Consider the following 14,998-nt stretch of genomic DNA (forward strand, 5'->3'; position numbering starts at 1 on the left):
GATTACAAGTAATTGATTACTGTAATCAAAATTGTAATCATGATTACAGCTGTAATCAAAATTTTTTGAAAGTTGTAATCACGATTACAAGTAATTGATTACTTGTAATCGTGATTACAAGTAATTGATTACATAGCTGTAATTATCTGTAATCAATTACAGTTGTAATCGATTACTGTAATCAACGGCCAACTCTGGTTAATACACCTCTCACATTCAGCACTCAAAAAATCCGGTGACTCTCTCCCGGTCTTTCACAAGTACATCAACTAGTGAGATCTGTTCACCGAATTATATCCCTGATAAAATTCTGGTGGGGGAGTACTGTGGCGTAGATCTATCGACAAAGCCCAGCTTATTCTCTCCCTGGTTATTTCAGTTTCCGTTTTTAAAAGCGCTATATGCTGAGCCATCTTAGCTAGATTTGGCATGTGACATTTTTAGCGGTAATCATTGGTCTATTTTCTAGCGTTGCCATTCGGGGAGTTGTAATGAGGCTTTTTTTTTATCGCCGTGTAAGAGAAATATATATATAGATTATGAGCATGCATTTAAAATAATACAATTAAGGATGTACCCTGACTTGACAGGTGGCAGCGGGCATCTTACTCTTTCATCTAAGATTCACATAAGTGATTGAGACTCGAGTTAACTAAATAAAGCGCGATATGCAGTCTTTTTATTAGAGCAGTTTTTCTTTTTATTAAAAAAAAGTGGTTTAAAAACAGTTTCATTATTAAGATTTATTTCGATGAAAAAAGGTAGTTCTACATGTGTACCATAGAATGCTGACAATATAAATATTTAGATTTTAATCTGATCCGATCAGTCTCCATAGTGATCACGGAGCTTAGCCTAATATCAAAAAAGTCTTGGGTTCGAATCGGGGTCAAACGCATAGACGTTCTTCTTACTTTGCCGCCCCCTGAAAGAGTGGTCAACACATCTACGCCAGCTTGAAAAAACGTAACATTATTGTACATACTTCAATCTAATGTTCTTATAGTGTTTTCAGTCTAACGCGCTCTCAATCTAACTTTCAACGAAACAAACGACAAATGAATTCGGTAATATTCGGTAAAAAACAAATGGCGCTTTTTTACACAAATATAGCCAAATATGGGAAAACACTCAAAACAAACTTCACACTTTATTTATGGCTGTGATATTAATTTTCTTAAATTTTTTTTCAGGCTCACAACCTGTTAGAATTTATCAGAAAACTCTTACTTATGACTGGTAAAACGACGCTTAAATTAAAACACAAATCAAAATAATAAAACTTGTATTAAGCCTGTTCACACATGGCCTCGTAAGCATAACATAAGCGGAGAGATACATCGTTTTTAATTATTTGCATGCATATAGTGGTGATGGAAATTACTTTATTTCAGATTATGTATTCAGACATAAACTCAGCAACCACTGGAAGAAATTTTCCTAAAAAGCGTAGAAACTACCTGGACATGTAGCAAAGAGATACATTGTTTTAACACGTTCACGCCGGGGTGACCCACCGGTGGGTCACGCTAGAATTGTCTCATCTTGGCAGCGCACCGGAGTCAAAACTGGTAACAATAAATTTCATTTTTTAGTTTTTTTCCGGGAATAATAAAAATCCATAACTACCAATTGTTTTTAACGGATGCAATATTTATATAGAATAGCTTCTTCACCGTGTTAAATCCCACTACGATGAATGAGTTAGGGCCCCTTCGGGGCCGACACTTAGATACCCACCTCACATAGGCATAGGCCGTGTTAAATTTCCTTACTGTGAATTGTTATTGTAGAGAATAGATTAACTCCTTCCGAATATTATCTAATATTGAAATAGTTCTATCAGAATTTTTTATTTTCCCGTACCAGTATTTTCTCTTTTCCCGGCGTGAAAGTGTTAAGTTACTACTAAATTATTTTTTTTTTCAATGTTATTATTAAGACTTTCTCTCCTTTGAAAAAATAACATTGATACATACCTGCCAACTCTTCCGGAAGATTTTATTTTCATATTTAAAGTGGTAGTAAATATATACTATTTTTTCTTTTATAAACTTAATTTTTAAATGATTTTGATCACCACTATTCTTACAAAAATTAAGCACATATATTAATATGCGTTACTATCATGGTTATCAACTGAAGTTTTTTCAAATGCAACGTATTTGTTTGCTTAAAATTGAAGTTTTAATACCACTGGGAAAAATGATAATGGAAGGGATTAAAAGTTGGCAGGTATGATTGATATATAAATTTGGACACTTAATTTTCATAATAAATATTAAACTGCCTAATTTTGTACAACCATATCCTCAGTTCGATTTTAACCACTTAGACTAATTCTTTCAATCGCATCTACGTCTCTTAGAACCGACCGCAAATGCTTCGTAAAAAGGGGATTCCAACTAATAAGATAAATTCTCTCATCCTAAGAATTAAAATAATATAAAAAATTTTTAAAATCAAAAAGTGGTAGATAAAATTTTATTAGCTTTACAATTTCAAATAGTTTTCAAATGAGTCCACCATTAACAAAACATAGTTAATATTCACGTAATTAAATTAAATTTTTCTTTTATAAATTTTACTGTAAGAGACAATACCCCCCCCCCCTCACCCTGGTTGTGGGTTTGAAGATAATGCAAGTTTCTGTCGATTCTTGGCCATTACAAGAAGAATCTATATAATACGAAAAAAAAATATAACTATAGCAATAAACTTCGATCACCAACCGAAATTCTTTCACGTTCAATTATTTAGTTTGACAAAAAATGTATTCTATCTTCTCGTTCTTAGTTCGCTTGAAAAATGTGATTTCGAAGAACTTTTTTTTTTAGAAAAAACTTATTATAAGCAAGCTAATTCAGAGTATAGTCCAAAGAAAAGAAATAGCAGAATAAAAGCTCTTAATTTTGTTTTAAATTTCTCAAACATTTTAAATCCTTTCCACCTTATTGTGTAGTTTTCATATACTTTTGATGAATATTTATGACGATGATGCAGGTTAACGAAAATCAAGTTCAAAATATAAAATCCGGAAACATAAATGCGGGCGTGGTTAACTTGACAGACTTATATTTGCTTTGAATTTAAATTGGCGAGCAAAATTCTCCAGGCAATTACGTATTACGCACCAGACCTCAAGAGATGACGTAAAACATACCTGCCAGCATTCACTATTTTCGAGAATGAATTTTCCAAGAGGTAGTAAAACAATTACCGAAAAACTATCATCCTCAAACTTATATTATTTATATTTTAATCAGGTTGAAATTCGCGATCATAAGGAATAATTTGCCTTTATATATTTGTTGTAATTATTTATATGTAGTGGTGGTCAAACTGATTTAAAATTATTAGTATAATTCAAAAAGTTTAGTGAAATAACATGAATTTAGCTAGCACTTTAAGTATGAAAATAAAATCTTCCGGGAAAACCGGAAGAGTTGGCAGCTATGGTAAACCTCAGTGGTAGACGGATCATGGGTTAGAGTCTCCTTACCATCAGGCAAACCGTGGAAGACTTTTATGGTTTTCCTCATCATAAAGCAAATGCGTGTTAGATCGATCGAAAAGTCCTCCACGTAGACAAATTTCACCCTATACTTGAGTCAGAAATTCTTTTGTCTTCTGGAATGGGTTCACGAGGCTACAGAGTTGAACATTAGTAGTCGTAAACCCAAAATTGGGTCGGCTGTTCAACAACGATTATAAAATAAAATAAAATATACCTTTTCTTCAGAACCGTAGTGGCTCAGGGAATGGAGCATTCGCTTAACAATAAGGTGAACGAGGCTCAAATCGCAGCGGTGGCTGTTTGAACGAATTCTACTCCCAGCTCCTACTGACCACAATGTTGGCGCTAAATATCCTCACTGGTAGATGGTACACAGGCTAAATTCCCCTTGCCGTCAATCTAACCGTGGGAGGTTTTCGCAGTTTTACTCTTCATGTAACACAGATTCGGGCTAGTCCCATAACAAAGTACTCCAAGAAAGCTAGTTTGCTCCAATGCTTAAAACAGAAGTTCCCTTGTCTTCTGGGTAGGGTTTACAATTGCAAGGCTACGTAATTGATTCGTGATAGTCTTAAACTCAGAATCGGGTCATCTGTTCAATGGCAGTTTTTTAAAAAAAATTATAAAATAAAATACTGTTTTTCGTTATCTGGCTTTTTAAATGACTGAAAAACAAACCATTTTCATTTTATTTTTTGTTAAATTAAATTTTAAAAAAAATCGGATTATTCTTCATTATTTAGTACGTATATAAGTACGTAAGTTTTACGTACGTTTAGTACGTAAACATAATGATAATTACACATTAATATAATGTGTATTATATATATATATATATATATATATATATATATATATATATATATATATATATATATATATATATATATATATATATATATATATATATATATATATATATATATATATATATATATATATATATATATATATATATATATATATATATATATATATATATATATATATATATATATATATATATATATATATATATATATATATATATATATATATATATATATATATATATATATATATATATATATATATATATATATATATATATATATATATATATATATATATATATATATATATATATATATATATATATATATATATATATATATATATATATATATATATATATATATATATATATATATATATATATATATATATATATATATATATATATATATATATATATATATATATATATATATATATATATATATATATATATATATATATATATATATATATATATATATATATATATATATATATATATATATATATATATATATATATATATATATATATATATATATATATATATATATATATATATATATATATATATATATATATATATATATATATATATATATATATATATATATATATATATATATATATATATATATATATATATATATATATATATATATATATATATATATATATATATATATATATATATATATATATATATATATATATATATATATATATATATATATATATATATATATATATATATATATATATATATATATATATATATATATATATATATATATATATATATATATATATATATATATATATATATATATATATATATATATATATATATATATATATATATATATATATATATATATATATATATATATATATATATATATATATATATATATATATATATATATATATATATATATATATATATATATATATATATATATATATATATATATATATATATATATATATATATATATATATNCGCACTGAAACCATTCACATTATGACTATCAAAGGAATCGCACTGAAACCATTAACATTATGACTATCAAAGGAATCGCACTGAAACCATTCACATTATGACTATCAAATGAATCGCATACAAACCATTCACATTATGGCTATCAAATGAATCGCACAGAAACCATTAGCATTGTGATTGCCAAATGAATCGCACAGAAACCATTAACATTATGACTGTCAAAGGAATCGCACTGAAACCATTAACATTATGACTATCAAATGAATCGCACTGAAACCGTTCACATTATGACTATCAAATGAATCGCACACAAACCATTCACATTATGGCTATCAAATGAATCGCACAGAAACCATTAGCATTGTGACTGCCAAATGAATCGCACAGAAACCATTAACATTGTGACTGCCAAATGAATCGCACAGAAACCATTAGCATTGTGACTGCCAAATGAATCGCACAGAAACCATTAACATTATGACTATCAAATGAATCCCACTGAAACCATTAGCATTGTGACTGCCAAATGAATCGCACAGAAACCATTAAAATGATTTGATTGAACCATCAAGAATTTTGACTTGGGAAGTTGTCGTAAGAAGACAGATTCTTTAATGACTATTAAACGTAAATGCTATTATACCCTGCTTTGCAACCCGAATGGAATCAAAATTTAGTTGCCTGCATCAGTCTTGAGTCCATTTCACATCGTTTATGCTGATGTGATTGCTGCAATGAGTATAGCGATAAAAAGTATTCAATCCTTTTTCATTTGTAATACTCAATTCTTAACTTATATTTATTAAAAAAAAATTTCAAACTTAACTAAAATCATATTCTTGACGGATACTTTTCAACTCAAAAATATCATAGTTTGTTTTAGCTTTTATGTTCACTAAATTTTTTGAAACATAATAATAAATAAGGAGTCATGTGGTATTATTTGATTGCGGTTAGAATAATCTTAATGGAATTTTAAAAAAATTAGTTCTTTACTCAGACAGAAACTGAAAAATGTTATGAAAAATATCCTGACCGGAGGCTTTTGCTCGTCACTTTAGTATCTAGTTAATGTTAATTCATAAGTAAATATTATTTTTGTTTCAAACTAAGTTTTGCTCGTGATACAAATATTATGATGATACATCGTTATAATTGGCCAGACAGCCCAATGTGGGCCAATGCCTTCCTCTGAAGATTTCTCCACAATGACTCTCAATTTATCTTTGATCTCCAATTCTTCTCATTAATTTCTCATCTCAACCGTGGCCTTCCCCGCTTTCTTGCTCCAGTGGGTTTAAAAAGCATCTTTTTTATTGTAATGTCCTCCCTCATTCGAATCACGTGGGCCATCCAAATCATTCTATTTATTTTTATTTATTAGATATCACGGTGGTAAAAATTATTTTTAATTTAATTGATTAAACTAAGGGTTAAATATCAAAAGTAACATTTTGCTAATATTGAATTTATTATTATTATTATTATCATTTGCAAAATGAGGGAAATTTTACAGACACTATGCTAAAGTCATTATATTCATAATTTTGATGAGATGGGGAGACTTTAGGTTCTCTTACGTCAAAATTGGCAGCTATGTAACAAGTCATTAAGTCCACAACTCCAATAACGAAATAATCGATTTTGGAATCTCTGACGTAATGGCAACTGTGCAAAAATCATTAAGTCTAGATCCATAACGACGAAATGCTGGTTTTCGGAATCTCTAATAAAAAGTGGCAGCAATATCTTACGATCATTAAGTCCGCGACCCCGATGACGGCAGAATTGACCTCGGAAACTGTGATGAAAATAATTGGCTGCTATGCAACAATCATCAAATTCATGACCCCAATGATGAAGTACTCAATTTCGCAATCTCTGACTTGAAATTGGAAGCTATGTAAGATTCATCAAATTCATAATCCTGATAACGAAATTATCAACTTTGGAATCTCTGACGTAAAGGCTGTTATGCAAAAGTCATTAAGTTCACAACCCCAACAACGAAATACTGGTTGGTGTTTGGAATTTCTAATGAAAAATCTAATAAAAAAGTGGCAGCAATATCCTTAAATCATTAAGTAAACGATTCCGATGAAGACAAACTTAACCCCGGAAACTCCGATGAAAAAAATTGGCTGCAACAAACATTAAATCCATGACCCTAATGATTGAAGTATTTGACTTCGGAATCTTTGACATAAAATTAGTAGCTATGCAAGCGTCATTAAATTCATAATCCCGATGACGAAATACTCGACTTCAGAATCTCTGACCTTAAAAATTGGCAGCAATGCAACAAGTCATTAATACCACAAATCCGATCTTGAGATACTTCTGATTCTTTGAACTGATAAATGACCATCACCTTGTTGATATAAGTCACAAACCGACATTGTCACACATATATATCGACAGCAATAGCAGAATTACTGTAATTTCATTCATCATAATTATAAAAAACTCTATCTTTGAAGTTATTTTAAGATATAAAGTTTTAAAAAAAAGGATAAGATTAATTTAAAAGAATTTAAATATTTTTTTAAGAAATTAAATTTTAAAAAAATTCTTTCGATGATGAAATTTAATCTTTTTTAAAAGATTTAAACTCAAATATTTTGAAATTGCCAATTACTTAATAAAAATCTAGCATTATTCGTGTTCACTTTTCAAAATCTTACAAGTCTTTCCACATTTGATTTAATATAAGAGAAATAAAAAATATCCTTTAACGTCCATGTTCTGTCTGTGACTGAACTCTAGAATTAACAATTTACGAATGTATCCACTAGTCAATTGACAGCAGACGCTTTGAACAGTTATTTATGGATTTCCCACATATTACGTAGAAATTATATGTACTTAAATATTTTTCTGTTTAACCTGAAGTGGTAGCTTTAATATTATTAGCTTTAATGTTAAAATAACTTTAAAAGTTATGTAATTTTTTAGTTATAGAACGTTGACAGAGTTCTTTTTCTTTTCCTTTTCAGAGACGCTGAGAATTTCTTTTCTTTTTCTTTTTTTTTGCTGTATAAAAATAAAAGTACTTGATCTTATCTAGTTCGAATGTGGGGTTTTTCAAATCAGAAATTAGTTTTGTTCCGAGAAATGCAGAACACTTCAGATTTTCAGTTTTGTTTATTTTTTGTCTGAATGTAGAGTGCGAAAATAATAATAATAAATAATCGGATCTTCACTCTCTAAAGGTCTGGTTTCTTAGGACAAGCGCCTTATCTGGGCGTCAGCGGGACGTCAACGTCCCGCTGACTCCAACAAAATACTGGTTTGTTAGCTCAAGGCCTGGTTTCTTAGAACTAGCGTCTTATCTGGGCGTCGGCGGAAAGTTGGCGTAGAGCTGACGCCAAAAAAATACTTTTTTGTTAGCTCAGCGTGAGCAGTCGGTCAAACGCAGACATTATCTCTCATTGCGCATGCGTTAATAACGTAAACAAATATTTATTTTGAATCTGTATTGATTTTGTTTTTCTCAACCAGAGTTTTAGAGAACAAATAATGACTTTGTCTAAGAAAAACCACAATATAGCTGAGCTAAATGAAGAGTGCTATGTTTAATGAAGAAGCTATGTTTAATGTCAAAATCAAAATCTTGGCTGATTTCAAAGTGCTGTTGGATGTTGTCCGCCATTGCTTCTGTGGTTAACGTCACGTTGTAATCCAACTGCAGTTGAGTTGGACGGCAATTGTAGTTCAAGATGAGCGTTCGATGACGCATACTATCAAATTCACAAATGGGCCAATCAGAGGTTAGCGCTGATTTCCAGTTGACGGCGTCCTGTCCTAAGAAACCAGGCCTTTAGGCTCTTGGTTCGAGGAGTTGACTTCAAATATGCCAACTAATAATAGCAGACGATATTTTAAGTTACGAAATCAGACACAAAAACGTACTTTTTCGGAAGAAACAAACCTTTTCTTTGACCAATTCGGTTTTCTGACCCTCAAAATTTTGGAGGAGAGTCGCTATCTGTAAAATATGATTCTCATAATTTGGTCAGGAGAGCGATCCAAGGTTTGGACCCCTTAATGTTAATTTTACTTTTTGCGTATTTCGCCATATCTCGAGAACTTTTTAGGCGAATAAAAAAACCTTTACACGCAATTATAAAATTCGTTTATCCAAAGATAATTCCATGCAAAAAAAATTGTAGTAAATGTATATTATTTGTATTATTTTATTTGATAATAGTTATGGGAAATTACTGCAATTTCATTCATAAAAAAACTCTTATCTTTGAAGTTTTTTTAAGATATAAAGTTAAAAAAAGAAGATAAGATTAATTAAAAAAATTTTTAAGAAATTAAATTGAAAAAAATTTTCTCAATGATGAAATTTAATTCTTTTTGAAAGATTTAAACTCATATATTTTGAAATTACCAATTTTTTAATGAAAATTTACCATTATTCGTGTTCACTTTCAAAATCTTACAAGTGCTATCGCATCTGATTTAATGTAAAAGAAATAAAAATATCCTTTAACATCCGTTCATTCTGTTCTGTCTGTGATGGAACTGTTACTCTAGAACAAACTACTTTCAACTACTTTGAATCAGAGTATCCACAAGTCAATCGACAGTAGACGCTCTTCACAATTGTGTTTTATTTTTTAAATTCATGTCACAACAACAGCGAAATTAAATTTATATAAATATTTTTCTTTTTAACAAAAAGTGGTATCTATAATTTTATTAACTTTCATGTTTAAAATAATTTCTAAAGCTAGGTAATTTTTCAGTTATAAAACTTTGAGAGCGCTCCGCAGTTCTTTTTTCTTATTTCCTTTTCAGCGACAATAACGCTGAGAAATATTTTTTTCTTGCTGCATAAAAATAAAAGTATTTGATCTTACCTATTTCGAATGTGGGGTTTTCAAATCTGAAATTAATTTTGTTCCGAACACTACAGATTTTCAGTTTAGTTTATTTTTTGTCTGAATGTTGAGTGCGCAAAATAATAACAATAAAATAATAATAAATAATCGGAATCATTGTGTAATTTACTACGTTAAATTTATCTGTTTAGTACATTATATTTATTGTTACATCACTATTCTAGAGGACGATCCGAAATTGGGAGGTTTGTTATTTCCAACAATTTTTACCAATGAAAAATTTCAATTTAATGACTTTTACAGGGACACCCACAGTTAATTAATGAATAAACAAATAAAAAAAAATTATATATTTTTTTTTAAAGATAAGACCTGTTTCTCTACTACACTGTCTTATCACCTATTACACAAAACAATTTCCTCCTTCAGCAGTATGTATGAAATCTCTTATCTTCTCAAAGCATTATCACCTGCGTATATCCTTTTCTTCCAGTTATATGTATCAAAAAACCGATAAGATAAGCCGCTCTTTATCATGGATTGCAGCTATAATTAAAATTTATTATGTATAATTTATAACTGAATTCAAGAACCTTTGCAATTTGGAAACTTAATATTGTATACTTTTCAACATTTTAAAATTTATACCAAATAAATTTATTACAAAAGCCCCCTACTTAAATAAATGGAAGTCTATAATTTGTCATCCTTAATATTTTTCTTATACTATTATCAACTCATAAAATGGTTCAGGTTAGATTTAATCCTATTAGATTACAGGGTGGAAATTTTTTTTTTTTTCATTTGCCATAGCACCCAATATTTAAGTGTTTTGAAACTGTGTTTTTGACTTACAAACATTAAACTCAATATTAATACCTTGAGCCGCGATGGCTCAGGGGATGAAACGTTCACCTTCTAATGAGGTGGACCGGTTTCGAATCCCAGCCACTACTGGTGAATACCAATTCTGCACTCGGTTCGCACCGACCATAGTGCTGACGTAAAATATCCTCAGTGGTAGACGGATCATGAGTCCCCTTGCCGTCAGACTAATCGTGGGAGGTTTCCGTGGTTCTCCTCTCCATGTTAGTTCTATCAAAAAGTTATCCACGAAGGCAAATTTCCCAATGCATGATCCAGGAATTCTTTTGTCTTCTGTATTGGGTTCAAAATGACACGGCTATGAAGTTGAACATTAGTAGTCTTTAATCCAAACATTGGGTCGGCTGATCAACGGTGGTTATAAAATAAAATGAAATAGATGACATGCCATGTTATATACAGCTGGGAAGCGCGAAATTGATCAATCCAAAAATAGGTGCTTGATTATTTTAGGGAAAAATATTAGATAGCCATTGGTTTAAATAGCAGAAAAATATGTATATCTCCCAGGAAACAAAATTGTTCTCCATAGCAAGAGACTGGCAATTTTTAACGTGTTAAAATCACACAGTTATGTTGATGGTTGCTAAAAAATGTGCCGTATTAGCGGACTTCCCTAAATAACCTCGACAAATCGAACTTTTTACTGTGATTTAAAAACAAAACAAGCTTACTTAATGATAGATTTGATAGTTAATCTGTTGGATTTGTTCTTTTTCATCATTCCATTCATCAGATCTTTGGCTTCGAAGTCAATTGATTCCAGTCGGGGTGGTATGAATCCTAGTTTTATATTCATTTGGCACTCAGAATCACAGATTCCAAAACGGTGCTTTCCTCCACTCATAATGTAATACATAAGCATTCCCGCCATCTGAAATAAATATTAAAAAAATTACATAACAATTACGTTTTGCTTCTTTATTTCCCATGATCAGTGTTTAACCAATACTTCCAAGAAAAGAGAAGGCCTCAGCACGGATTACCATGAACAAGAAATTTCATTCTTTAGTAGTATTTTAGAAATTTCATTCTTTTTTCATTCTTTAGTGCAAACGCAATGACATCTTTCGTATTTACCACCATTGGCAGCTTAGTAACCCGAACGTAGTGACATTTTTCTTATTTTTTCATCTACTGCGCAGTTTATGTTTGTAATGTCAGACAACTGAATTGATCCGTGCTGAGGCACTCTTTCTTCTAAGAGGTGTTAATTTAACCCTTTACGGAACACTGAATTTCGATTGAAAATTTTAGTCAGGTAGCACATTAGCAAGTGCGACCTCAGCAAATGCATTCTAACTGACGCGATGTACTTAATCTGTTTATTGTTGGTAGCTAAACATTTAAACGCAATAAGTTAGCAATTTCTAGTCGTTTGCAACACTTGATGAACTAGTGTCGCCAGACTGACTACACAGTGCTGGAAAGGGTTAGCATAGCTGCTGTGGTGCCATTATAAGTACATATTACATATAGCTTTTAAATTTTCTTTAATTTCTTAAATTTATTTTTTTAATCATTCTTAATCTAATTTTAATGAAATTAAACCAAATATTTACTTTTTATTACATTTTTTAAAAAAACTAATCGAAAGATTATTCTTTTCTTAACCATCAAATGTAACGGATAACTTTTTATTTCAATACAAATGTAAAATTCTCTCATTCACTGTAGCGACTTAATCGGACATCAAAATCTATTTTTAACTCTTTATTTCTCTTACCACAAAAATTTTTACAGTTACAGGGTTATTAATTCTCACGATCTTTTTTGGGAAATAGCAATTGCCAAATTATTTTAAATTTAATATTGATTACGGGGGGGGGGGGTTGTTTTCAGTTATTTTATTTTTCTATAAATTGCCAATCATGGATCCGTTGCTCCTAACTGCCCGTTGGGAACAATTCACTTTTCAATTCTTGGTTCTAGGACTGGGGCTTCGGCCATCACCTCCTACATCAGAAAGCCTCCACACGGTTTGTCAGTGATACCAACTGCTCCGGACACGCCAAAAATATAAAAAAAACGGTAAATAGCTTCAAAGTGAATTTTGTAAATATTTGACTATCTTTGCTTGCTTTTTAAAAGGTATAGCATAATATACGCACTATAAAAGGTATGGCATAATATACGTACTATTAAGTGGGGAATTATATAAGCCTACGAATTATTTAGAAATAGTGGTGGATAAAAATCTACTGAATTGAATTTATTAAACCAAGAATCGCAATTGATAAACTACCACTTTAAAATATATATTTGCTGTCCGGAGCAAGTTGGCATCTCTGGTTTCTTATAAGTAGTCTGCGCAGATTATTGAAAAAGCGAACCACTTGTGCGCATGTTCCCAAATTCTATTTTAAAAGTAATTGAGAGAAATGTATCATATATATTTGAGAATTGAATCTGTAGTGGTTGACAAGTAAATAAAACAAACCAATTATATTCATAGATAAAACAAATTTTTAGACATATATTTTATACCACTTTCTAATTTTTAATGGATTTCATATTAAATGGTTCTTTCACTAATTGGTTTACCTTCATAGTGGCCTGATCGGACTACCTACAAAAACCGTGTGGTGGCTCTCAGTTATAGGAGGCGTTGATTCGTCCCTCAGTCCAACCGTTCAATTTTAAGTTTTTCGAATTCTTGATGGAAGGAATGAATATTCACATTCCTTTCACGACGCACCTTTTTTTATTTTAATATTCTTTATAATAAGATTTACAGAGATAATAAATGAATTTTGCTTAAAGGATTTTATTTATTTTTCTGTGATAAACATCCCTTCTTTATAACCAAAGAAAATTTATTTCATACAACCAAATATATGCTTAATACTACAATGATGCTACTTCCACTAAATTGGTCGAACCACCACCAGCTTGTACAGTCGTTGAAAAAGATTGTATAGAATGGTTAACTTTGGAAGAATTTTCTAAAAACAAAACTAATAAAACATCGAATAAGCATGCCAACAAATAGATCTTATCTACTTATTTTTTTAAAATTATTGATTCGTCGTAGTAGTTTCAAATATATTTTTTTAAACATTAAACTTCAAGGTTTAATACGCCAAACCGTTATGTTGCTACCACTAAGAAAACAGGCGCCAACTTGCTCCCCTTTCTAAAAAAATATTTTCGAGTAGTAACGAAATTTAAGTTATTTTTAGCTTAGCATTTTTTATTTTAATTCATTTTCCTCCCGCTACATACAAAAATTCAAAGTATCATATGCAATGCAATTTTATTACAGTTATCTTATGGTGAGAAATCCAAAGAGTATTCGTAATTATCCTTATTCTACAAGTTTTAATATTTAATTCGCTATCAATTTATTAAAACTTTTGCATAAAGTGGAGCAGTTGGCAACTCTAAGAAAATTATTTCTTAACGACCTCACAAGTAGGCAGTTAGTGAGTTTCTAGGTAAAGTGAGTGAAGGTTTTTGACCAACGTCATGATATTTGGAAGTTTACTAAATATTTTATAGTAATTTTCGCGCATACGTTATGAAGCTCAAAATAGTGTTAGGGTTAAGGTTGGCGGGGGTCTGTAACTTCATGCAAAAGTTCCCTGTTATTTTATAGATTTTTAAAGTAATTTTACTTGAATATCCGAAGCAAAAGTAATATTTTCTCTCGCTTCCAGTTCATTTCCAGCTGCTATTAGTTCAGTTGGTCTCCAGCTACAGCTCGATACGGAAGTCCCAATAGCTAAGAAATACAAAAAAGGCAAAATAATCGTAGCGAATTTTAATATTTCGTTCCTAGTATTCAGTACCCAACTGGATGAAAATCAGCAATTTTGAATAAATTTTTTTAACTGTCCATATTTTATTTCTTGACCAAACTATGGAGACCACATTTCTCAGATTGCAGTTATTCCCTAAATTTTGAGGGCCAAAAAATCTGCA

At 30.2% G+C, this 14,998-nt stretch overlaps 1 protein-coding gene across 1 annotated transcript in view; it reads right to left on the reverse strand.

The window, feature by feature from the left end:
• The window catches only part of LOC107447621 (uncharacterized), a gene marked incomplete at its 5' end in the record, with an annotated part of 50,483 nt that overhangs the window by 11,599 nt on the left and 23,886 nt on the right, over positions 1-14,998 (reverse strand). The window contains 2 exon segments of the mRNA XM_016062573.3: positions 11,749-11,948; positions 14,692-14,798. Coding sequence (XP_015918059.3) covers positions 11,749-11,948; positions 14,692-14,798 — 307 coding nt within the window.

This window comes from Parasteatoda tepidariorum, chromosome 6, assembly GCF_043381705.1.
Source record: "Parasteatoda tepidariorum isolate YZ-2023 chromosome 6, CAS_Ptep_4.0, whole genome shotgun sequence".
NCBI lineage: Eukaryota > Metazoa > Arthropoda > Arachnida > Araneae > Theridiidae > Parasteatoda > Parasteatoda tepidariorum.